General features: G+C 36.7%; 3 protein-coding genes and 1 long non-coding RNA gene across 4 annotated transcripts; 3 read left to right on the plus strand and 1 right to left on the minus strand.

The window, feature by feature from the left end:
* Window positions 1-5,104: 5,104 nt before the first annotated feature.
* LOC110934894 (ethylene-responsive transcription factor ERF096) lies at window positions 5,105-5,753 on the minus strand. The gene has a single exon (XM_022177613.2). The coding sequence runs from the start codon at window positions 5,751-5,753 to the stop codon at window positions 5,277-5,279; it is 477 nt and encodes a 158-aa protein (XP_022033305.2). The 3' UTR covers window positions 5,105-5,276.
* Window positions 5,754-20,417: 14,664 nt separating this feature from the next.
* LOC118491566 lies at window positions 20,418-21,833 on the plus strand. Its single transcript, XM_035989434.1, has one exon. It carries the CDS (start codon window positions 20,418-20,420, stop codon window positions 21,831-21,833), a length of 1,416 nt encoding a protein of 471 aa, XP_035845327.1.
* A 1,154-nt stretch (window positions 21,834-22,987) lies between these two features.
* On the plus strand, window positions 22,988-24,147 carry LOC110934893. Its single transcript, XM_022177612.2, has 5 exons — window positions 22,988-23,081; window positions 23,167-23,414; window positions 23,510-23,836; window positions 23,913-23,996; window positions 24,084-24,147. The coding sequence occupies exons 1-5, from the start codon at window positions 22,988-22,990 to the stop codon at window positions 24,120-24,122; spliced, it is 792 nt and encodes a 263-aa protein (XP_022033304.2). The 3' UTR covers window positions 24,123-24,147.
* A 36-nt stretch (window positions 24,148-24,183) lies between these two features.
* On the plus strand, window positions 24,184-24,650 carry LOC118491345. Its single transcript, XR_004891366.1, has 2 exons — window positions 24,184-24,272; window positions 24,384-24,650. It is a non-coding gene; the product is annotated as an uncharacterized LOC118491345 (long non-coding RNA).
* The last annotated feature ends 1,360 nt before the right edge of the window (window positions 24,651-26,010 follow it).

Raw genomic sequence — 26,010 nt, forward strand, 5'->3', positions numbered from 1 at the left:
CAATTAACCTAAATCAAGTCACTTGGAGCACCATTTCGAGGCAAGTTTTACATCAATGGACTCGTATCGTGGTTCTGATCAAAAGCCCTAAAAAATTTGTTTGTAATTTTGAAAAAAACTTAACTCCGTTAAGTTTTTTTTAACGGGGGACCATTGTAGGAAAAATAGGTGAAAGGTGGGACTGGTGGGGGGAATATTCTGAGGTGGGATTATTAATGGCCAATAAGGTCTAGGTGGGATTATTATAGGCCAATTCCCCTTTCATTTATGTATTTTGTTGTATTTTTATGAAGTTTATTTACATTTGACTTTCTTTAGATTAATATATATATATATATATATATATATATATATATATAGGGAGCCGCTAGAATGAGAACCACCTCGAGTTGTAAGAACCGCGAGAACTACACCCCACGGAGCGCCGTTCGCCATGATTTTTTTTTACAAGTAGATGTGTATATTATAAACACAGCCGTAAAAAATCATGGCGAACGGCGCTCCGTGGGGTGTAGTTTTTTACACCACAAGTTTGGTGAAAAAAAAAGAAAAAAGAAAAAAATTAAAAAACACCAAACTTGTGGTGTAAAAAACTACACCCCACGGAGCGCCGTTCGCCATGATTTTTTACGGCTGTGTTTATAATATACACATCTACTTGTAAAAAAAAATCATGGCGAACGGTGCTCCGTGGGGTGTAGTTCTCGCGGTTCTTACAACTCGAGGTGGTTCTCATTTTAGCAGCCCCCTATATATATATATATGTGTGTGTGTGTGTGTGTATATATATATATAGGGTTGGGCTATATAGAAAACCCTAAATATTTAAGAAACCCGGGAAACTCAAAGCTCCCGACTTTTTTTTTTTGAAAAAAATAACACATGTAATATACATGTTTTAAAGAGTTTTGGGCAAAAAAAAAAATCAAAAAAGCGCCGAAGGGTTTTCTAAAAAAAAAACAAATTTCAGCAACTTTCAGCATTTTTTGTCTAACACATGTTAGTCAACGAAGTTTTTGGAACTTGTTTTTTTTTTTTTGCTTTTTTGTTTTTTTTGGCCCAAAACTCTTAAAAACATGTATATTACATGTGTTATTTTTTTCAAAAAAAAAAAGTCGGTAGCTTTGAGTTTCCAGAGTTTCCTAAAATTTTTAGGGTTTTTTGTCTAGCATTACCCTATATATATATATAGGGAGAAGATCATGCGAGAACCACCTCTTATTGTGAGAACCGCGAGAACCAATGTGAACACACCAAAAATGCCTAAAAATAGCTAAAAATCACACAATTTTTTTTTTAATTTTTTAATATTAAAATTTTTTTTTTGGCTTCTAAAAGTAGCGATTTTAACATAAAAAATATGAAAAAATTCAAAAAAAATTTTTTAGATTTTTTAAGATTTTTTTATGTTTTTTGAGGGTTTAGTTTTTAGCATTTTAGCTTGAGGGGGGGGGGGTTTAGGTTTTTGGGGGGTGGGGGAGGGGGTTTAGGTTTTTTTTTGGGGGGGGGGGGGGTTAGGTTTTTTTTAGGTTTTTTTAGCATTTAGCTTGGGGGGGTTTAGGTTTTTTTTTTTGGGGGGGGGGGGGGGGGGTTAGGTTTTTTTTTGGGGGGGGGGGGGGGGTTAGGTTTTTTTAGCTATTTTAGGTTGTGTTCACATTGGTTCTCAAGGTTCTCACAATAAGGGTAGTTCTTGCATGAGCCCCTCTCTATATATATATATATATATATAGGGGACCGCTAGAATGAGAACCACCTCGAGTTGTAAGAACCGCGAGAACCACACCGTACGGGGCGAGGTGGACCAAATTATTATAAACACATTCGTAAAAAAAAAGTTAAAAAAAATGCCGTGCGTGTAGTTTTTTACACCACAAGTTTGTGGTTTACGAGTTCCGTAAATTAAAATTTTTTTTTACGAATGTGTTTATAATACATGTATCTACGTTTTTGAAAAAAAATTGGTCCACCTCGCCCCGGATCAAGTAGTTCTCGCGGTTCTTACAACTCGAGGTGGTTCTCATTCTAGCAGCCCCCTATATATATGTGTGTATATATATATATATAGGGGGCTGCTAGAATGAGAACCACCTCGAGTTGTAAGAACCGCGAGTATATATATATATATATATATATATATATATATATATATATATATATATATATATATATATATATATGGGAGGGTTATCTTGAGAACGCTAAATATTGCGAGAACCGTGAGAACGAATGAAAAAACCAATCAAAACCAATTTTTTTATACAAACCTCATTCTAATTAGGATACAACATCAAAACAAGAATTTATAACATCAAATAATTTATTTCTCATTTCAAAATCATTCTTTTTAGATTTTTTACACATGTGTAAATATAGCAGATTTACACATGTGTAAATGACAAACTTACACATGTGTAAATTTTCTTTATTTATGAATTCACGTAAATTTAAACGTGTAAATTGAATTTCTAACGTTGTATTCGAATAATAATGATAAGTGTAGAAAAAAATTTTGAATTTGAATTGTTTTTGACCAAGTTCTTATGGTTTTTTCATTTGTTCTCACGGTTCTCACAAATATTTAGCGTTCTCATTTAAACCTTTCCCTATATATATATATATATATATATATATATATATATATATATATATAGGGGGCTGCTAGAATGAGAACCACCTCGAGTTGTAAGAACCGCGAGAACTACACCCCACGGGTGGGCGTTCACCATGATTTCTTTTTACAACTAGATGTGTGTATTGTAAACATAGCCATAAAAAAAAATTTAAACGCCGCGGCCGAGGGGGTAGGGGTAGTTTTTTACACCACAAGTTTGGTGTTTTTAACTTTTTTTCTTTTTTCTTTTTTTTTTCACCAAACTTGTGGTGTAAAAACTACCCCCTCGGCCGTGGCGTTTAAAATTTTTTTTTACGACTGTGTTTATAATACACACATCTAGTTGTAAAAAAAAATCATGGTGAACGCCCACCCGTGGGGTGTAGTTCTCGCGGTTCTTACAACTGGTGGTGGTTTTCATTCTAGCGGCTCCCTATATATATATATATATATATATATATATATATATATATATATATATATATATATATATATATATATATATATATATATATATATATATATATGTATATATATATATATATGTATATATAGTTTCTGGCATGGGTGGGCGCCACAACCACTTACTACTAGTTAATGGGTACTTATGACACTTTTTGATGTGACGAGTTGGTGGAGGCTAGGTTACTTACCCTTGAGTGTCTCTTCCTCCATTTGTTGTTGTATTTGTTTTTACTTTACTATGTTACTCATCAACCTTCTGTCTGTTACCGATCGTTGTGTATATCTTTAGGCCTGTTTTTTGTTTCTATTATCTGTTACAAGTGTTGGAGGTGTCTCCGAAAGCAGCTTTGTGAATGTTAATGGGTACGGTTGTTATATAACATAGTTATTTATGCCACTCCATTATACCAAGATAAATTAAAAGTCCATCACAATGCATGTTTAACAGGATTTTACTCACAAACGTCCCAAGATATTACATTCCAGTTAATATTAATATCAACTAGTGTTTTTCCTTGCGCTACGCGGCGGGAAATCAGTTGGTATTTGTTCGGTTCGTTTTGGTACCGACACTCCCTATAGCAGTTGAAAGAAAAAATTACAAAAAATAAACTCGTGATATGCCCAAAAGAATACGGTTCGTTCTGGTACCGACACTGATATTTGTATCGATGTTGTTCGATTGAAATCCGTTCGGTTAGTCCTCAACACTCGTATAGTTTACAATAAAAAAATGATTTTTTTCTATATTTTTGTTGGCACTCGTATAGTTTATAGTTTACGATATCTATCGATAACTATAAAAAAAGAATACCGGTTCCGATACTACCGATATTGGTACCGATGTTATTCGGTTGAAATTGGTTCGGTACGTCCCATACAAATACTCGTACAGTTTACGATAAAAAAATGTGTTTTTATATTTTTATCGGCACTTGTAAAGTTTACAATAGAAAAAGAAAAACAAATTGAATTTCATTGTCGGTTTTGGTTCACTCTAGTACGATAGCGTTATGGTATCAATTTTAAATATCATTGTCGGTTTTGGTTCGATTTGGTATGATAGCGTCTTGGTATCCGTTTTAAATATCATTGTCGGTTTCGGTTTATTTTGGTACGATAGCGACCTGGTATCCATTTTCAAAAAAATAAAAACATATTAGAAAAAATTAAAATAAATATAATATTAAAATTTTAATTTTACTATTCATCAACACTTCAAAATAATATGTATAAATTAAAATAAATATAATATTAAAATTTTAATTTTACTATTCATCAACACTTCAAAATAATATGTATAATATGTATAATATGTATAATAATAATAATATTAATAATAATATGTATAATATGTATAATATATAATATATAATATATACATACAAGCCTCATGGCCGGGAATAGTGGTTGGCAATTAATTAACGTTTTTGTCCTCAATTAATGTATAGCCCTTGGCCTGGTGGTTCGGCTGGTTGTTTTGCATCCGTTTGGCTTGTGTTTGAACCCTGGCCCTGCCCTTTAGAAAAAAAAAAAAAAAAATGGGTATCCTGTTTTGACTCATGTTTCTTTCGCATATGTGGATGCGACCTATCTCTCAGAATTGGCTTAATCTCCATTGATTTTTCTTTTCCTATGCTTTGTCCTTCTAATCTTCTTTTTTTCAGGTTAGTTTTAGCTTTATTTTTATTTAGATACACATATTAGGGTCGGTTTAAGTACCTGTTTTACTTCTATCGTTTGGGAACGTAACGCTTTTTAACTTCACCAAGCGTACACAGTCTGATCATGTATTTTGCAGCCAGCTAAAACGTAAAAAAACAAAGGTCAATTGTAACTAAACCTGCTGAACTATTGCAGCCAGTTTAACACTTAAAACAAAGGTGTTTGGTTACTAAACCTACTGAACTAGAATCTACTTGCACATCCAAAGCAAATGTATTTTCTATATAATTATTTAGCTGCAATCAAGTCTTTTGTAGGTTTGGCTACTGAGTTTGTAACCACTTGGACACCTAAGGCAGGTGTGTTTTGTATATAACAATACTATTAGCAGATTTGGTACTTTTATCTTTAAACTATATATTGTTGACTAAAAACAGAAAACCACAACTGAAAAAATCAGCGCGGTAGCGCACGTTGGGAAACAACTAGTTGAATGACAAATGAAAAGTGCAACATTATACCTTCTTAACAATTTTTATTTGTAATCAAGAAGTTCCTCTAACAGCTTATCATCATAGTACTCGATTTCAAACACTTGCCTTCCTTGCACATTACCAATAGAAGAACACTCTCCTTCTCCTGACATGGCAGCCGTGTAAGCAGCTGCAGAAAACGTTGGTGGGTATTCAGCAGGAAAATTAAGAACCGCCATGTGGCCTCTCATTTGGTAGGCGGCTCTATCGTAAGCTCTAGCTGCCTCCTCTGCCGTTTCAAATGTCCCTAGCCAAACCCTTTTACCGTTCCTATCAATGTCACGAATCTCCGCAGCAAACTTCCCCCATGGCCGCCTCCTAACCCCGCGGTATTTGATCACTTCCTCCACCCCTCCTCGACCATCCTTTTTGTGGTCCTTGGAACCTCCGTCGTCATCGTCATGATCCATGAAATAATAGTTATTGATATTTTGTGGTATACAGCAATTGGAATTAAACGCCCATGCATGCATGTACATGTTATAAAGGGGGGATTAGTCAAGAATCAAACGAATATGACAGTGGCGGAAAGGCCAGAAAGTTCTAAAGGTCTTTATTAGGCATTTATTTAATTTGGTTTGAATAAACGTGGGTCAAATTGAATTCAGATGGTAATTGACTTCGTGATGGCATTTTGGTTTTGTGGTTTATATAGATTATTATCGACCCATGCACGTCATATGCAAGTCTCAAAAAATCGTCGATGGTTTGCTTTGCTCACACCTGACGTATGTTTATCAGATTATAATATATAAATTTACATTATTACTATGTTTTGCTAAATATTATAGTTGGATAACTTTTCTTGTAAAAATTCAAATAATCTTATTTATATTATTATATATCTTTGTTTTATTGTTTGATTGCATATTTAGTAACGTTAGCCTGACATGTAAAATATGTTTTGTTATATAAATTTCCTTTTATTAACAAGTAACACTTAACATACTTTTTTCAGTACATTAGAGTAGGGTGAGCAAATTAACCACGATAACTGAATAATAACCGACATAACCGAACCAATAATAACTAATATAACCAATGGTTATGGTTATGAAACTTTGTATAACCGCTCAATCGGTTATGGTTATGAAGCTTTGGTTAACCGATATAACCGAAACTGACACTACAAGAAAAGTATACCTTTAGCGGCGACGGCAATAGCGGCGACAGGCCAAACGTCGCCGCTATTAGTCGATCCGCGTCCCACCACCTACCTACCATCAATCCCCAGCCGTTGATCTTTACCCTGATCCAACGGTTGGGGACTTAATAACCAATAGCGGCGACAGCCTTTAGGGTTTTAGCGGCGACGTCTGTTCTCCGCTAAAGAACTGTGGACCCTCATCAAACCCCAGCCACTGATATCTTATCCGGAACCACACCAGTAGCGGCGACAGCGAAGCAATAGCGGCGACAGGCTGTCGCCGGTACTAGTCGAACGAAATAAACCTTTACAGCGGGCTTTTTTCCCTCTTTCCTCATTTTTCCCCCTTTCTTCTTCTCTCAAGCGACGGTAACCGGCATTTTTCTTCAAATTCGGTTAGTTTAAGTTTGAATCTTGTCAAATTTCTTCACTATTTTGATATATACATGTTATAGTTTATAATTTTTGTGTGTTTTTTTGTTTATGCTAGAAAAATCGGCTCACCACCATCACCTCTCCGGTCACCACCATCAACTCTCCGGTCACCACCATCACTTCTCCGGTCACCACCTCGTCTCCGCGTTCTACATCTACTTGAAAACTTGAAATTACGGTTAGTTTTATATGAATTTTTTCAAAGTTTAGAAATTGTATAATTTTTTGTTTAGGTATGTAAATGTGTATGGAAGGATGTATGTTTGTATGTAAATGTTTGTGAAAATGTTGAATGTAGGTGTATTTGGTGAAAATGAGTATATGTAGGTTTATGTATTTGTGTATGTAGGTGTATGTATGTGTATGTAGGTGTATGTACGGATGTATGTTTGCATGTAAATGTTTGTGAAAATGTATAATGTAGGTGTATTTGGTGAAAATGAGTATATCTAGGTGTATGTATTTGTGTATGTAGGTGTATGTATGTGTAAGTAGGTATATGTAAGGATGTATGTTTGTATGTAAATGTTTGTGAAAATGTATAATGTAGGTGTATTTGGTGAAAATGAGTATATCTAGGTGTATGTATTTGTGTATGTAGGTGTATGTATGTGTATGTAGGTGTATGTAAGGATGTATGTTTGTATGTAAATGTTTGTGAAAATGTATAATGTAGGTGTATTTGGAGAAAATGAGTATACGAAAGTCTATGTATTTGTGTATGTAGGTGTATGTAAGCATGTATGTGGGTATGTAAGTGTATGAATGAATGTATGTATGTAGGTGTAAGTGTATAAATTTTATGGTATCAAAATGTGTGTTTGTTTATGTGTAGGTTTGAAAAAAATGTTAAAGTTTGATAATTTGTATATTTGTGTTTAGGTTTTAAAACATTTATATTTAAATTTGACAAATATATATTAGTTAGGAAATGCCCTCTTTATATTAAAATCATCATTTAAAACATAACAGACATAGAAAATACCCGCCAATATTGAAATCATCATTTAAAACAAAAGGAACTATGAAAATACCCGCCCGAAATATAAACCATTATGAAGAACATTACGAGCTTAAAAATAGTGTCGGATATTGAATTCATCATTTCAAACATAACGAGCTAAGAAAATACCTAATCGAAATTGAAATCATGATTTAAAACATAACGTTCTGCCCAAAATTTAAAACAATCATTAAGAACATAACAAGCTTAAAAAACTGTGCCCGTGTTTGAATTAATCATTTTAAACATAACGAGCTTAGAAATACCCGCCCGAAATTGATTTAGAAATTAATTTCGGGTTGTTCCCGTTTATCTTGGGACTGCTTTTTGAATACTTTATCTCATTTAGGATGTGAATGTGTATTACATGATTGTTTGTTTAAGAAGGATTCGGTTATCATTTTCTCTTTGCTCCTCGGGTATATATATCATTACATATATACTTGGGAGCTAAGAGGAAATGCTGCCGAATTTTTTCTTAAACAAAAAATCATGTAATACACATTCACATATGAGATAAAGTGTTCAAAAAGTGGGTTTAGCAGCCTACCCTTGTCTTGTTAATCCTAAATTAGATTTTCTTTCAGTTGCATAATGCCTATCGATAAAAGTTGGATTGATTCCCCACGTCATTCACCTCACTACAAGCAAGGACTCGAGTCATTTATCGAGATGTGTGAAAGAGTGATAAAAAACCATGATGAAGTTAGATGTCCGTGTACCCAATGTAAAAATTCCGGCTTAATAACTATGGCAGAAATGAAATACCATTTGCGTATTAACAGTTTTTGGAAGGAATACACTTCGTGGACCTATCACAGGGACACGACTCCAATTGCACAAGTAAACGATGTTGCGCCACAAGACGGTATGGTAAACGTTATTGAAGACATTAGGGGGAGCGTATGGAAGAAGATACATACCTTAACCAAGAGAACTCGAATGGAGATAGTAGCGGTGTTGTTGATGATTTTGAAGACCTGATAAAGGAAGCTGAAACAGAATTATATCCTGGTTGTACTAAGTTTTCTTCTATCGACTTTTTAGCAAAGCTTTTGAATATAAAGGATACGTACCATTTTCAAAATGAAGGAGTAGATCGACTCCTCTCGTTGTTGCGAGAGTCAATGCCAGAAGGCAACAAGATTCCCCCTTCGTATTATGTAGCTAAGAAGACATTTAAGAAGATTGGTTTGGCATATGAGATGATAGATGTGTGCACAAATGATTGTGCTCTCTTTTGGAAAGAAAACGAGTCCTTTAAAAATTGTCCCGTTTGTAATGAGAGTCGATGGGTCGATAAAGACACAAAAGGCACGAAGGTGGCTCGTAAGGTGTTACGATACTTTCCTTTGATGCCTAGACTACGACGTTTGTATTGTTCAAGGCACACAGCGAAAGATATGATATGGCATATGTAACAACTCTCATTAAAATTAATAATTAGAATGATAATTAGTCAATAAGGAAACCCTAATTGAGACACCCAAGTAATTCTGCACTAACCCTAAAATTTTCGAAACAATCGGAATCAGGATCAGGGCCCCTAAAACTCAAGGGGGTTAAACCCTAATCAATATTATCCTTATTATACGTTGTCTGAATTGAATTTTATAAAACTGTCAACTCACCCAAGCTACTGGACACGAAACCTACCCTACCCTAAATTGGCATCTCAGGCGATACGCGGGAGGTTCCCCGAATTCTGCCGCGACACGCGGGAGAAGCCAATTTTCAGTATAAATAGAGGGCCTTGGGACTTGAAATTGGAAGTTAAAACGTCGTCCAAACGCTTTATGTACGACGAATTATCACAATTATACTAGAAATACACACACACTGTTGTCGAGGTGCTACCGCAAAACAGGGTAATTACTCGATCGCTATTACGATTCAGTTTCCGGGATCAATATATCCAAAGAATGTCTAAGTGCCGCCCACATTGGGTTATGCTTTGTCGTTTGTCGATAATTCGATAAATGAGTTGAAGCATTATACTTTGTCGTTTGTCATTTTGATAAACGAGTTGAAGTATTGCACTTTGTCATTCATTGTGAGAATTTGATCTCGTAAATTATCGTAACTGCTGTATTGATCACTAACCCTGTTTTGTGTGCATTATTGTGAAATTAGGTTAACAGGGCTAAAATCCTATTCTATCCGTAGTAAATCTGCAATGTGAGTTATTCTTCTTTTCTAAACTCTTTTCTCACCGTTTGTGAGTGTTAACTATTTTGTACAATACTCCAAATTCATTTTTCCGAGATTATAATACCAGTGATTAAGTTGATGTAATCACCAAATTACAGCCAGTATGTGGGGTATTGTGCACATTACTACAGTTTAAATCATTTTAGGTGGGCGAACCTAATTTAATTGATTTACGTCATTCATTGGGGCAGCCAATGGTGATATGACCACTATCACAGATCCGGTCGAGTGACAAATACTGTGGGTAGTTGGTTGATATCAGAAACATGCGTAAAAGATCTTAACACTGTGAATAATCATAAAATGTGCCATTTTCAGTAACTAGAATAATTCACTCAGTATTTTCCGCTGACAAAATCTTTTTCAAACATGTTTCAGGTAATCTGCTGTAAATCAGGAAAAGTGCCGAGGAGCATTTCAAGCTTAAAATAGTGGCTCAGTATAAAATAAAGAAAGATGTTTTGAAATAAGGATTTATCACTAAGCTTATGTATTGTAAATTATCAGGGTTTTATCCCGAATTGTGAAATACAAATAATCGGGAAAAGTTTTAGCTTTACAACGATCCTGATATTAAAAATTTCCGCTGCTAAATTCAATTAAACAAATATCACGGGGTTTCTGTCCCGCGGCTCCGGAAACGGGTCAAACCGGGTCGGGGGCCGTGACAGAAACAAGGTGGTATCAGAGCCACTGAGTTAAGCTAATTAAGTATTTAAATACTTAATTTTCCTGATTACTATTATGTAATTATGTGTTATGTGCTTTTAACTGATTATTTGTTAGTTACAGTATGGGTAAACAAAAGTTGCAAGATATCTATCTTAAATTAGATAGATCAATTTATGAAGAAGGAAGTTCGTCCAAAACTAAATTTTCAAAGCTCCCTACAATTCCTGAAGAAGGAATATTTGTGCAAAAAGCGAATTATAAATATCCGCTTTCTCCTAGAAAAAAGGAGTATGATTATTAAGAAAAGTAAAGAGCAAATCCGAGAAAAGAGGATTAAAAAGGAAACCCAGGAGTTAATCAATAAATCACCTTGGGAAGATAAGTTAGATGAAAATTGGGCAAATTTATATATGCTAGCTACTGTAGCAGAAAATGCAAATCTTTAAAGTATTCTAAATCTAGTACTAGTATTTCTCAGTAAGTAAATAAATAAAACTGAGTATGTGTTTCCTTGTATTTAGTACAAATAGTGTGCAATAAAACTTCCATGTTATTTGTTAAACTTTGTTCCAAAGTTTTAACTGGATATTTTGTGCATTTTGCATATGTGCTACACAGCATGAGCGAGATATCTGAAGCTTTTCAGAACCTCAATCTGTACCCAGTAAATATCGAAGTTTCTCATGAATTTACGGGATATTTTGCTGATGTGGACCAACCTGTAAAATTCCCTACTCCACCAGTGACCAAACCAAAAAGAAGGCCAAAGAAAAATTATGTATGGGGAAGCCGTATACGTAAGAAAAAGTCAGTTACAAAACCTCCTAAAATTAGTAAACCTTTAGAGAAAGGAAAGGCGATTATAATCCAGGAAAACCCTAATCAGCGAGAACAGGAAACTGAAGCCAATAATGAGTCTAGGCAAATGGAGGAACAGTTTGATCAGTATTCTCAAGAAATAGAAATAGAAATAGGGCAAGGGTCTAGAACAACTCAGGTAGAAGTTGGAGAGAGTTCTAATCAAAACAAGAGAATTACTTTTCAAGAGCAGATAGATATTTTACTAGAAAAATATGAGACTATGCAACCTGCCAGTCCGGGTATTTTTACCTATCCTATCGAAAACCCAATCCCTATGAATTTTGCACCAACCATCACTGAACCAATAGTCCATGACCAACCTGTAGAAATGGAAGAATGGTGGACAAACGATTGGCAATTTCAAAATATTGTCAATAGCCCTTACTCGTTTCTTCCACAGTTCGACCCAGAACCCCTACCTAATCCACCGATGAGCAATGAAAACCTGGCTGAACTTCGCCATTTCGGTGAAGAGTTGATGGATGCAGGGAATAGAATTAGGGAAATAGGGGGACAGATTGCCTGGAAGTATGACGAGAGGGAACTCCGTTTCTAGAATGACAAATAGGAGGGTGGTAAAACTATCTTTGTATAATAGTAAAAGTAAATAGTGAAATCAGTTGTAACATAATGAATAAAACCTTGTAAAATATCGGTGTGTATTGATGCATACTATACTGATATGAAATGGAATCGAGAAATCGATAATTTTGGCTTTATGTGCTTTAAATTGTTTGAATTATTTGTATAAATTGCTAATTGCTAACTACTCCTAATAAAATTATCATCAGATGGCAAATAATGATAACGAACCAGTAAATGAAGTTAATCAATCAGAGCAACACCCAGAAGATCAATATATGACCAAACAAGATATTGAAAATATGGTTGCCCAAGGAATAGCCAACGCAATTCCAATGTTCGTTGCTGCTATGAAAAATCCAAACGATCCGCAACATATCGTTCCTAGTAAACATACTATCGAAGATAATTTCAGTAATAGTATAAACGGGGGCAATGATCATATAAATCATGACAATGAATCTCAGCACTCGCCGCGCCCTAAGAAACGAAAGGCTGCAACACCTGGTTGCACTTTAGTACAAACGAAAAGCGAATTATAAATATCCGCTTTCTCCTAGAAAAAAGGAGTATGATTATTAAGAAAAGTAAAGAGCAAATCCGAGAAAAGAGGATTAAAAAGGAAACCCAGGAGTTAATCAATAAATCACCTTGGGAAGATAAGTTAGATGAAAAATGGGCAAATTTATATATGCTAGCTACTGTAGCAGAAAATGCAAATCTTTAAAGTATTCTAAATCTAGTACTAGTATTTCTCAGTAAGTAAATAAATAAAACTGAGTATGTGTTTCCTTGTATTTAGTACAAATAGTGTGCAATAAAACTTCCATGTTATTTGTTAAACTTTGTTCCAAAGTTTTAACTGGATATTTTGTGCATTTTGCATATGTGCTACACAGCATGAGCGAGATATCTGAAGCTTTTCAGAACCTCAATCTGTACCCAGTAAATATCGAAGTTTCTCATGAATTTACGGGATATTTTGCTGATGTGGACCAACCTGTAAAATTCCCTACTCCACCAGTGACCAAACCAAAAAGAAGGCCAAAGAAAAATTATGTATGGGGAAGCCGTATACGTAAGAAAAAGTCAGTTACAAAACCTCCTAAAATTAGTAAACCTTTAGAGAAAGGAAAGGCGATTATAATCCAGGAAAACCCTAATCAGCGAGAACAGGAAACTGAAGCCAATAATGAGTCTAGGCAAATGGAGGAACAGTTTGATCAGTATTCTCAAGAAATAGAAATAGAAATAGGGCAAGGGTCTAGAACAACTCAGGTAGAAGTTGGAGAGAGTTCTAATCAAAACAAGAGAATTACTTTTCAAGAGCAGATAGATATTTTACTAGAAAAATATGAGACTATGCAACCTGCCAGTCCGGGTATTTTTACCTATCCTATCGAAAACCCAATCCCTATGAATTTTGCACCAACCATCACTGAACCAATAGTCCATGACCAACCTGTAGAAATGGAAGAATGGTGGACAAACGATTGGCAATTTCAAAATATTGTCAATAGCCCTTACTCGTTTCTTCCACAGTTCGACCCAGAACCCCTACCTAATCCACCGATGAGCAATGAAAACCTGGCTGAACTTCGCCATTTCGGTGAAGAGTTGATGGATGCAGGGAATAGAATTAGGGAAATAGGGGGACAGATTGCCTGGAAGTATGACGAGAGGGAACTCCGTTTCTAGAATGACAAATAGGAGGGTGGTAAAACTATCTTTGTATAATAGTAAAAGTAAATAGTGAAATCAGTTGTAACATAATGAATAAAACCTTGTAAAATATCGGTGTGTATTGATGCATACTATACTGATATGAAATGGAATCGAGAAATCGATAATTTTGGCTTTATGTGCTTTAAATTGTTTGAATTATTTGTATAAATTGCTAATTGCTAACTACTCCTAATAAAATTATCATCAGATGGCAAATAATGATAACGAACCAGTAAATGAAGTTAATCAATCAGAGCAACACCCAGAAGATCAATATATGACCAAACAAGATATTGAAAATATGGTTGCCCAAGGAATAGCCAACGCAATTCCAATGTTCGTTGCTGCTATGAAAAATCCAAACGATCCGCAACATATCGTTCCTAGTAAACATACTATCGAAGATAATTTCAGTAATAGTATAAACGGGGGCAATGATCATATAAATCATGACAATGAATCTCAGCACTCGCCGCGCCCTAAGAAACGAAAGGCTGCAACACCTGGTTGCACTTTCAAAGAATTCCTTGCTTGTAAACCCGCTGAATTTGCAGGCAACGAAGGAGCAACTGCAACACTGCGATGGTTAGAGAAAACCGAAGCAGTAATTGCAATAAGTAAATGTGCTGAAGAAGATCAAGTCATGTATGCCTCAAACCTGTTTAAGGAAGGAGCACTAGAATGGTGGAACACAGTGCTGCAGGAAAAAGGCAGACGGATGGCTTATGCTATGACTTGGGACGAATTTAAAAATCTTGTCGAAAGGAAATTCTGTCCTGAGTATGAGAAGGAACAGATGGCAAATAAGTTCCTAAATCATCGAATGACCGGGGTAGATTGTCGTGGGTATACTTCAACATTCTTCGAATATGCTAGGGTGGTACCAACACTGGCTTCGCCAGAACCGGTACTCATTTCTCGCTATATTTGGGGATTTATTAGCGAAATTCGCAATATCGTTAAAGCTGCGAGACCTCGCACTATTGACGATGCAGTAGAATTAGCTAACACCTTAACGGATGAACTGATACGCACAAGGGACGAAGATAAGAAGAAGGAATTAGCTCAGAGAATTACCCAAGGATTTAGGATGGGTAATAGTAGTAATTCCAAGAAGAGAGGGACAGGACGATCTGCAATTGTGCCATTTTGCAAAATTTGCCGTAAGAACCATTTTGGAAGATGCAATAGAATTTGCAATTTTCGCAAAACAACAGGACATCGTGAGGAAAACTGCAGGAAGAAATCTGTAATTTGTTACCATTGTGGAGAAGCTAGCCATTTCAAAACTGAATGTCCTAAGTTAGTTAACCCAGTAGACAACAAACCCAAGGCAGCTGAAGGAACTACTAAAAAGAATGCCAGAGCTTTCCAACTGACTACTCAAGAAGCAGAACTCATTCCGGATGTGATCGTCGGTACGTTCTTAGTCCACAACGTCTATGCAAAAGTATTATTTGACTCTGGTGCAAACCAAAGTTTTATAAATACTTCATTCTGTCAAGCTCTTAAGTTACCATTAACTACCGTTAGGCAGATTTTTACAGTCGAAACTGCAGATGGGAATTCAGTTAAAATCAATCAGGTTTTGCAAAAAGTAGAAATAGAACTTTCAGGTCATAAATTTGTTGCAAACCTATTGCCTATGAAATTAGCTGAGTTCGATGTTGTGTTAGGAATGGATTGGTTAATAGCCAACCATGCTCAAATCATTTGTGATAGGAACTCTATAGAAATTCAAGCACCTAATGGACAGGTAATTAAGATTTCAGGAGATAAACCTCGGAAGCCATTAAAGTTCATATCAGTAATGAAAGTTGCTAATTATGAACGGAACCAAGGAATAGTATATATGATTTCTGTAATCATCTGTACTAAAGGTAAGGAACTCAAGGAAATCCCTGTAGTCTCAGAATACCCAGATGTATTTCTAGAAGATTTACCTGGATTACCACCAGATAGAGAGGTAGAATTTAGGATTCATCTAATTCCAGGAACTACACCGATAGCCAAAGCACCTTATCGATTAGCTCCTACCGAAATGATAGAATTAAAGAAACAATTAGATGAATTACTAAGCAAAGGATTTATACAACCTAGTTCATCCCCTTGGGGTGCACTAGTGTTGTTTGTGAAAAAGAAAGATGGATCAATGAGAATGTGTATTGATTATAGAGAGTTGAATAAGGTTACAATCAAGAATCGATACCCATTACCTAGGATTGATGATCTTTTCGATCAATTACAAGGAGCTAGGTATTTTTCTAAGATAGACTTAAGATCCGGATATCATCAATTGAAAGTTCAAGAAGAAGACATACCTAAAACTGCTTTTAGGACTAGGTATGGACATTATGAGTTTACAGTCATGCCCTTTGGATTAACTAATGCACCCGCAGCATTCATGGACATGATGAACAGGATCTGTAAACCATATTTGCATAAATTTGTAATTGTTTTTATAGACGATATACTTATTTATTCCAAAAGTCAAGCCGAGCATTGTCAGCATTTACATGCACTCTTAACTTTGTTAAGAAAAGAAAAGTTGTATGCTAAATTCTCAAAGTGTGAATTTTGGCTACAAGAAGTACAATTCTTAGGACACATGGTGAATCACGAAGGTATACACGTAGATCCCGCTAAGATCGAAGCCATTACCAACTGGAAAGTTCCACAAACTGCAATGGAAATTAGAAGTTTTATAGGTTTAGCCGGTTATTATAGACGGTTTATTAAGGATTTTTCCAAAATAGCTGTACCATTAACTAAGCTAACCTGTAAAGCCACTAAGTTTGAGTGGGGACCAAAGCAAGAAGAAGCCTTTAAAATTTTAAAGCAGAAATTAACCAATGCTCCAATCTTAGCTTTACCAGAAGGAACAGAAGATTTTGAAGTATATTGTGATGCTTCGAAATTAGGATATGGATGCGTGTTGATGCAACGCAAGAAGGTAATTGCGTATGCTTCCAGACAATTGAAAAAGCACGAAGAGAACTATACGACTCATGATTTAGAATTAGGAGCTATAGTTTTTGCCCTTAAGATTTGGAGACATTATCTGTATGGAAGTAAGTTTACTGTTTATACGGATCATAAGAGTTTAAGGTATATATTCGGGCAAAAAGAGTTAAACATGAGACAAAGAAGATGGATGGAAGTCCTGAGTGATTACGACTGTGATATTCAATATCACGAAGGAAAGGCCAATGTAGTAGCTGATGCCTTAAGTCGTAAGTATCATGAAAAACAAAAGCGAGTCCGTGCTCTTAGAATAAATCTACAAGTAGATTTAATGGAACAATTGAAAGAAATTCAGGAAACGGCAATCAAGGACGATGCCGAAGGAATGAAAGGTTACCTAAAAGAATTGGAACAAGGAAATGATGGAATTTGGAAATTCCACAAAAGCAGAATTTGGGTACCTAAACAGGGAAATTTAAGATCAAAGATTTTAGAAGAAGCTCATAAATCTAGGTATACTGTACACCCAGGAAACAACAAAATGTACCAAGATTTAAGAAAGAATTTCTGGTGGATAGGAATGAAAAAGGATATAGCTGAATATGTATCTAAGTGTTTAACTTGTTTACAAGTTAAAGCCGAACACCAGAAACCCTCAGGTTTATTACAACAGTTAGAAATGCCTGTATGGAAATGGGAACTCATAACAATGGACTTTGTTACTAAGTTACCCAAAACCAGAAAAGGTAATGATGCAATTTGGGTAATCGTAGACCGATTAACCAAATCCGCTCATTTTCTACCAATAAAGGAAACCTTTAGCATGGAAAGATTAGCCAAGTTGTATGTGGATGAAATAGTATCCTTACATGGAGTCCCGCTCTCCATTGTATCGGATAGAGATAGTCGTTTCACTTCCCGATTTTGGACAAGTTTTCAAACATCAATGGGAACCCGACTTAATTTAAGCACCGCATATCATCCACAGACCGACGGACAAAGTGAAAGGACGATCCAAACTCTGGAAGACATGCTCCGAGCATGTATAATTGACTTTGGGGGTAATTGGGATAACTATTTACCATTAATTGAATTCTCCTATAACAATAGTTATCACTCAAGTATTGAAGCCGCTTCATTCGAGGCACTGTATGGACGCAAATGCAGAACACCCGTATGTTGGGCAGAAATAGGAGAAAGTCAGTTATTCGGTCCAGAAATTGTGCAAGAAACTACAGACAAGATCACTCAAATCAAGGAAAGATTGAAAACAGCAAGAGATCGCCAAAAGAGCTATGCAGACAATCATCGCAAACCACTTGAATTCCAAATAGGAGACAGAGTACTTTTGAAAATATCTCCTTGGAAAGGAGTTGTAAGATTTGGTAAGAAAGGAAAACTGAGTCCCCAATATGTTGGACCATTTCCAGTGATTCAACGAATCGGACCAGTTGCTTACCGCTTATAGCTACCAGAAGAACTAGCTGGAGTACATGATGTATTTCATGTATCCAACCTTAAGAAATGTTTATCAGATGAATCTCTGGTAGTACCCCTTCAAGACATAGAGGTAAATGAGAAACTGAAATTCATAGAAAAACCTTTACAAATAGAAGACCAGAAAATCAAGTTTCTCAAACACAAGCGACTTGTATTGGTAAAAGTCAAATGGAATTCCAAGAGAGGACCGGAATACACTTGGGAATTAGAGTCAGAAATGAAGCGCAAATATCCTCATCTATTCCAGTGAATCTCGAGGACGAGATTTTTCCTAAGGTGGGGAGGATGTAACAACTCTCATTAAAATTAATAATTAGAATGATAATTAGTCCATAAGGAAACCCTAATTGAGACACCCAAGTAATTCTGCACTAACCCTAAAATTTTCGAAACAATCGAAATCAGGATCAGGGCCCCTAAAACTCAGGGGGGGGGGGTTAAACCCTAATCAATATTATCCTTATTATACATTGTCTGAATTGAATTTTATAAGACTGTCAACTCACCCAAGCTACTGGACACGAAACCTACCCTACCCTAAATTGGCATCTCAGGCGATACGCGAGAGGTTCCCCGAATTCTGCCGCGACACGCGGGAGAAGCCAATTTTCAGTATAAATAGAGGGCCTTGGGACTTGAAATTGGAAGTTAAAACGTCGTCCAAACGCTTTCTGTACGACGAATTATCACAATTATACTACAAATACACACACACTGTTATCGAGGTGCTACCGCAAAACAGGGTAATTACTCGATCGCTATTACGATTCAGTTTCCGGGATCAATATATCCAAAGAATGTCTAAGTGCCGCCCACATTGGGTTATGCTTTGTCGTTTGTCGATAATTCGATAAATGAGTTGAAGCATTATACTTTGTCGTTTGTCATTTTGATAAACGAGTTAAAGTATTGCACTTTGTCATTCATTGTGAGAATTTGATCTCGTAAATTATCGTAACTGCTGTATTGATCACTAACCCTGTTTTGTGTGCATTATTGTGAAATTAGGTTAACAGGGCTAAAATCCTATTCTATCCGTAGTAAATCTGCAATGTGAGTTATTCTTCTTTTCTAAACTCTTTTCTCACCGTTTGTGAGTGTTAACTATTTTACAATACTCCAAATTCATTTTTCCGAGATTATAATACCAGTGATTAAGTTGATGTAATCACCAAATTACAGCCAGTATGTGGGGTATTGTGCACATTTCTACAGTTTAAATCATTTTAGGTGGGCGAACCTAATTTAATTGATTTACGTCATTCATTGGGGCAGCCAATGGTGATATGACCACTGTCACAGATCCGGTCGAGTGACAAATACTGTGGGTAGTTGGTTGATATCAGAAACATGCGTAAAAGATCTTAACACTGTGAATAATCATAAAATGTGCCATTTTCAGTAACTAGAATAATTCACTCAGTATTTTCCGCTGACAAAATCTTTTTCAAACATGTTTCAGGTAATCTGCTGTAAATCAGGAAAAGTGCCGAGGAGCATTTCAAGCTTAAAATAGTGGCTCAGTATAAAATAAAGAAAGATGTTTTGAAATAAGGATTTATCACTAAGCTTATGCATTGTAAATTATCAGGGTTTTATCCCGAATTGTGAAATACAAATAATCGGGAAAAGTTTTAGCTTTACAACGATCCTGATATTAAAAATTTCCGCTGCTAAATTCAATTAAACAAATATCACGGGGTTTCTGTCCCGCGGCTCCGGAAACGGGTCAAACCGGGTCGGGGGCCGTGACAGCATAGTACCGGACGATCGGAAGATGGGACTATGCGTCATCCAGTTGATGGATCTGCATGGCAAGACTTTGATAAAAAGTACCCAAACTTCGCGATGGAGCCATGAAATGTTCGCTTAGGGCTTGCAGCTGACGGTTTTAATCCCTTTAACAACGGTAGTGGATCCTCGACTCATAGCACGTGGCCGGTTATACTCACCACATATAATCTGCCTCCCTGGCTTTGCATGCGAGAGTCCACATTCATGTTGACCTTGTTGATTCCTAGCCCTAAATCACCGGGGAAAGACATGGACGTTTTCCTTAGACCGTTAGTGGATGAGCTTAAGCAATTGTGGCAGACAGGTGTACGTACTAAAGACGCAGCAACAAACATATACTTCACAATGAAGGCGGCGTTGTTATGGACCATAAATGACTTTCCAGCCCGTAGTAGCCTATCAGGTTGGAGCAGACAAGGCTACATGGCATGCCCAACTTGTAACCAAGACACTCCTTCAATACGTGTAACTGGTAAATGTGCTTATGTTGGTCATCGCCGGTTCTTAGATGCCAACCATCCTTGGAGAACAAGTCTCGACTTTAACGGGAGACCCGAGACACGAGACCCTCCGAGACAGTTTAGCCCAGCTGACATAGAAGCTCAACTAGGTCGTTTAATTAATCGTCTACCAGGCAAGCATCCAGATTTTGGAGGTAGGAGGATAACCCGGTCAGATTTCGAGTTGAACTGGTCCAAAAGAAGCATATTTTTTGACCTTGAGTATTGGTCTTCTCTGCAGCTGAAACATAACTTAGATGTAATGCATATAGAGAAAAATGTGTGCGACAGCTTGCTCGGTACTCTTCTGATGAACGATAAGAGCAAAGACACGCCAAATGCGCGGTCCGACTTGGAAAAACTAAACATTCGGCCGTCACAATGGCTGAAACAATTGGGTGGCAAGTTCTTAAGTCCCCACCCAAAGTACTCATTCAAGTCCGATGATCGAAAACTTTTTTGTCAGTTTATAAAAAATGTTAAATTACCAGATGGGTTTGGATCTAATATCAGTAAGAGGGTGACAGATAACAATGCTAACATTACCGGGTTGAAATCTCATGACTGTCATATCCTCATGCAACGTTTGATACCGATTGGGGTTAGAGGGCTTTTGACTAAAGATACATCTACACCAATAGTAGACCTTTGTATGTTCTTTAAGCAACTTTGCTCTAGAACACTATCGGTGGATGATATGAAGAAAGCAAAGGATGACATTGTTACCATCTTATGCAAGTTAGAGATGATCTATCCACCTGCGTTTTTTGACATTATGGTTCATTTACTTGTGCATTTACCTGATGAAGCGATTGCGGGAGGTCCAGTAGCTTTTAGATGGATGTATCCATTTGAAAGGTACATGAAAAAACTAAAGAACTATGTTAAAAACCCGGCAAGGCCTGAAGGTTGTATAGCTGAATGTTATGTGTTTGAAGAAGCTCTAACATTTTGTTCAATGTACCTTAAAGATGTTCAGACTAAGTTCAATCGCCCAGATAGAAACGATGATGTCGTTGTTGAAAAAAGAAAGTTATGGGTGTTTGAGTCCAAATGTCGTTATGTTGGCGTAAGAAAGGAGAAATATCTATCATTCATCGAAAAAAGCAAGATGGAATGGTTTGTCCTCAAAAACTGCGCAGAAGTTAGGGAGTACATGAAGTGAGTGCTTCTATCTTTAACATTTCATAATCTGTTAATTGGTATTTTTCGTTCCTTTCTTATATTTGTCATCAATGTAGTGAATTCAAACATACACATCCCCATGATGATCTTAAAACCAAATTTCCGGGATGGTTTCTCCATAAGGTATAATACATATATAACACTCATTACTCTATACTTGCTAGGTAATACATATATAACAAACATTATTACTATATATTTGTTAGGTCCATTCGATGAAAACACAAAATTCTCCAGAATTCCACCCGGAGTTGTATGCTCTTTCAATTTGTGCGAAAATGACTGCTTACACTTACACTGCTTGCATAGTCAACGGTGTTAGGTTTAAGACACTTGAACGTGATGCAAAATGCGCAACGCAAAACTCTGGGGTGGAAGTGGTTGGAGAGAACGGTGTGAAATTTTATGGCCAATTAGAAGAAATTATTGAGTTGCGTTATACAAATGATTATTCCACTGTCCTATTTCGGTGCAAGTGGTTTGATACTCAAAGGGGTGTAAACCATGACAATAATATCACCAGTATAAGCACTGAACATGAATGGGACAAAGACGATCATCTCATATTTGCTTCGCAAGCCAAACAAGTGTTCTTCATCCAAGAAACGTCTCGAAACCAAAAAAATAAACATAGGTGGGTAGTCGAAAATGTTAATCATCGAAGAATTTGGGATCGACCATTAAGTGATGACCGCGTCAATAAGGTTCAAAATGTTGGCAAACGCTTAGAAGATAGTGACGTTGTTGACAACAACTCTTCATCTAACTGTCCACTTGTCATTGACTTGACCCAATACTTTCAAATTGGATCTTCTCATGTTACTGCGGGTGAGCCTTCAATTGAAGTTGATCCCCCAACGGCCACCGTCGATGAAGTGTTTGAAGTCGAGACTGATTCTGATGAGGTCGAGGCTGATTATGATGAGGATGATCCCGATTATGTGGAGTCTGACTAAAAGAAAAGTTATTGTAATTTTTATTGATTTGTAATTGATAAACACTTGTTTGAAATATTTATTTGAATTTGAGTTACACTTGTTGTACTTTCCCTTAATTTGTATTAGATACACATGCTGTAACATTTGTAACTTTATAGGGATTATGTTTTCGATACTCTTGATATTCGCGTATCTGATGGCTGATGTGGCCCCCTGGGGACATGGGGGTGGCGGCGCTGGTGATCCACCGCTTCCACCTGGTGGATTTCATGGCACACACGAGACAGACGGTAAGTCTTTTACTAAATTATTTTGTAGTCCTTATATTTTATATATTATAAATGTTGTTACTAATTATTTTTGTTTTAATTGCAGCGGTTCCCCCGAAGAGGGTTAGGGGGAAAGCAAAAAACGAGAAACTAAGGCGTCTGGTAAAAGCGGGGGGGGGGGGGGCTGTATCGCTTACGTTTGACAGGCAGGTGACGTATACCCCTGTTGGTAAAACAAGGGATATGTTTTCACGGGAGGCCGGCCTGTATATGTGGCGGTCCATCCCCTTCGATAAAATTGGATGGGATAACGTTGAACAAAATTACAAGGATGCCCTCATGAACCACTTACGGGTAAATAACTTATATGCATAAAATTTTATCAAATATTTAAGCACATGCAAATCTAATTTATATATGATATTTTAACTTTTTTATTTAATTTGTAGGAAAATTTCAATTTTGATGAAGTGGAACGTGATATAGAGGCCAAAAACTTGACGGGTGGCATTAGGGCTGTGCTTATGAAGCGGTACTCTGACCGCAAGTACGATGCTAAAAAATTATTTAAGAGCAAGGGAGGTTACGATGATCTTGAGAGTGCAAGGGCATTCCATCCCAAGGATATGCCCTATGATAACTGGTTGAGAACCATCGAAGGTTTCCGGGAAGAAAAATATATTAAAAGAAGCAAGGCCAACACACTAGTACGCGAGAAACAACAATTCCCATACCGTGGGGGGACATCTTCGTACGGTAGCACCGCCTATAAAAATGTAATGTTTTATGTATGTGTGCGTGTGTGTAAGCTTTTGTTTATTTAATGTCTAATCTAAGTTTAATGTTAAACAGGATATGGATTGGGTACCTACGTATGCTAAAACCCACACGGACAATCAAGGGAATTGGGTTGATCCGGTTGCTGAACAAAATTACGTAAGTATTTCTTTTAAGTATTATTTTCTATAACAAATATATATATATATACACACACATATATTTAATCATCTTCGTAAAATACAGCGGAACATACAACATGCCACTAGTGAATGGAGCGGTTAGGGTCCGCCAATTGCCCCGTATCAGGAAGTGTTGGGTGAGCGGCGAGGATGGTACCACGGGATGGGGCCTAAACCTTCTTCCAACACGTCCTCGCACTCGTCATCTAACATGTCGTCTTCGCAAGCTCGGACGCAAGAACCCTTTTCCGAGGTAAACTGCGCAATTTAAAAAAATGACAAACGAATGCATGTTTCCTTGTTAAATATATGTTGGTAGCGTTAATTAATATGCTAATATACGTTTTGCTATCTATTATTGTAGGATTTTGTTAACAGCTTGTTCCAAACCCCGTCATTTTTGAACCAACTTAACAACTATCTTGCTTCACAAGGAAAAGGAAAAGGAAAGTCAAAAGACTACGATTCTGACAACTTATTCGATAATGAATCCGACGATGAACCCAACGATAACGATGACGATGAGTGACTTGTTTTTAATGTATGCTTTGGATTTAATTAAACGTTGTAGGATATAATGTACGACTTAAACGTAGTTTTTAATTATATTACCTTTAGTATATGTTGATTATGTTCATTGCGTATGCTTGCGTTGTTTGAAAATAGGCAGGTTTTGTTTTTTCGGCCGTAAAACTGGCTGGGCAGCTGTATATACAGCTGCTGTATTAAAAAAAACAGACTTTTAGCGGCGACACGTGTCACCGCTATTGCTCTTCTCCCTTTACCGACGAAAGTCAACACCGGCGATACTTTTAGCGACGACAACTGTCGTCGCTAAAAGTACAGCATCAATACCGGCGACAACAATCTTTACCGGCGACATCCGGTCAATAGCGTCCGAGCAATACCGGCGACGCTTTACCGGCGACATGTCGCCGCTAATAGTCAATAGCGGCGACAAAAGTGGTCAATACCGGCGACACCTGTCGCCGGTAAAGGTGCCCTGTTCTTGTAGTGTGAACCAAACTTGTGATGTTAACTTTATATAATGGACTTGTGTTTTACAAAACCATATAGAGGGTTTTTACTAAGATAAAAGTATGTTAGTAACAAAATGATCTTGATGTAGATGTCATTTATTTTGATAAAGAACTAAGGTGTTATGGCCATAATTTTTTTATTTGAGAATTACCTTATTAAAAAGAACCCTAAATCGGTAGTTTAACCAAAAAGTTAGTCTCCGTTATTTTATAAAATAGGCTCAAGCTAAGTTTAAATCGTGCACAACACTATTTACTTCAAACCTTGCTTGCTTACTTAACCGAAATTAACCAAAACCGAACCATAACTGACTTCATAACCGATTAACCGTAACCGAAGTTTGGTTATGGTTATGGTTATGGTTACCAAAACTCCATAACCGAACTAGCGGTTATGGTTATGGTTAATAGTAAAAACCGAACCAAACCGACCCAAGCACACCCCTACATTAGAGTATACCGAGTTACTTCGAGGAGGGGATCAGGGAACTTGATACCGAGTGAAAACACCACCCCCTTTTCGGGAAATTCGGGTGCAATCCTCGATGGCTTCTTGATTTTGATAGCATTACTAACTACTATATAGTGGTTGGTTAACCTTTAAAAAAAAGAGTAAACTTCCGTTTTGCTCCCTGTGGTTTGGTCACTTTAACGGTTTTGCCCCAAACCTTTAAAAACGGACATTTTACTCCCTGATCTATGAAGCCCTTCATGATTTTACTCCTCGCCCTAAACGTCATCCATTTTAACCATTAAAACATGTCACGTGCAAAACACCTGATGGGCAATTATGTCTTTTCCCAACCCATATTAATGAAGTACATTTAAAACTCTAACAACCCATTCTATCTTCTATTCTTCTTCCCCATTCCATCTTCTTCCCCATCACATAAAAAACCCTAATCCAAGAGTAAACTAGCCAACCTCATTCAGACATTATCTCTCTCTCAA

This window comes from Helianthus annuus, chromosome 4, assembly GCF_002127325.2.
Source record: "Helianthus annuus cultivar XRQ/B chromosome 4, HanXRQr2.0-SUNRISE, whole genome shotgun sequence".
Lineage (NCBI taxonomy): Eukaryota > Viridiplantae > Streptophyta > Magnoliopsida > Asterales > Asteraceae > Helianthus > Helianthus annuus.

Bases quoted from the DNA above. Each gene is read 5' to 3' on its own strand.
- LOC110934894 (XM_022177613.2), bottom strand. From the start codon at position 5,753: ATGTACATGCATGCATGGGCGTTTAATTCCAATTGCTGTATACCACAA.
- LOC118491566 (XM_035989434.1), top strand. From the start codon at position 20,418: ATGGACGTTTTCCTTAGACCGTTAGTGGATGAGCTTAAGCAATTGTGG.
- LOC110934893 (XM_022177612.2), top strand. From the start codon at position 22,988: ATGGCTGATGTGGCCCCCTGGGGACATGGGGGTGGCGGCGCTGGTGAT. The intron at 23,082-23,166 runs GTAAGTCTTTTA...TTTTAATTGCAG, and splicing joins TGGCACACACGAGACAGACG to CGGTTCCCCCGAAGAGGGTT. The intron at 23,837-23,912 runs GTAATGTTTTAT...AATGTTAAACAG, and splicing joins GTAGCACCGCCTATAAAAAT to GATATGGATTGGGTACCTAC.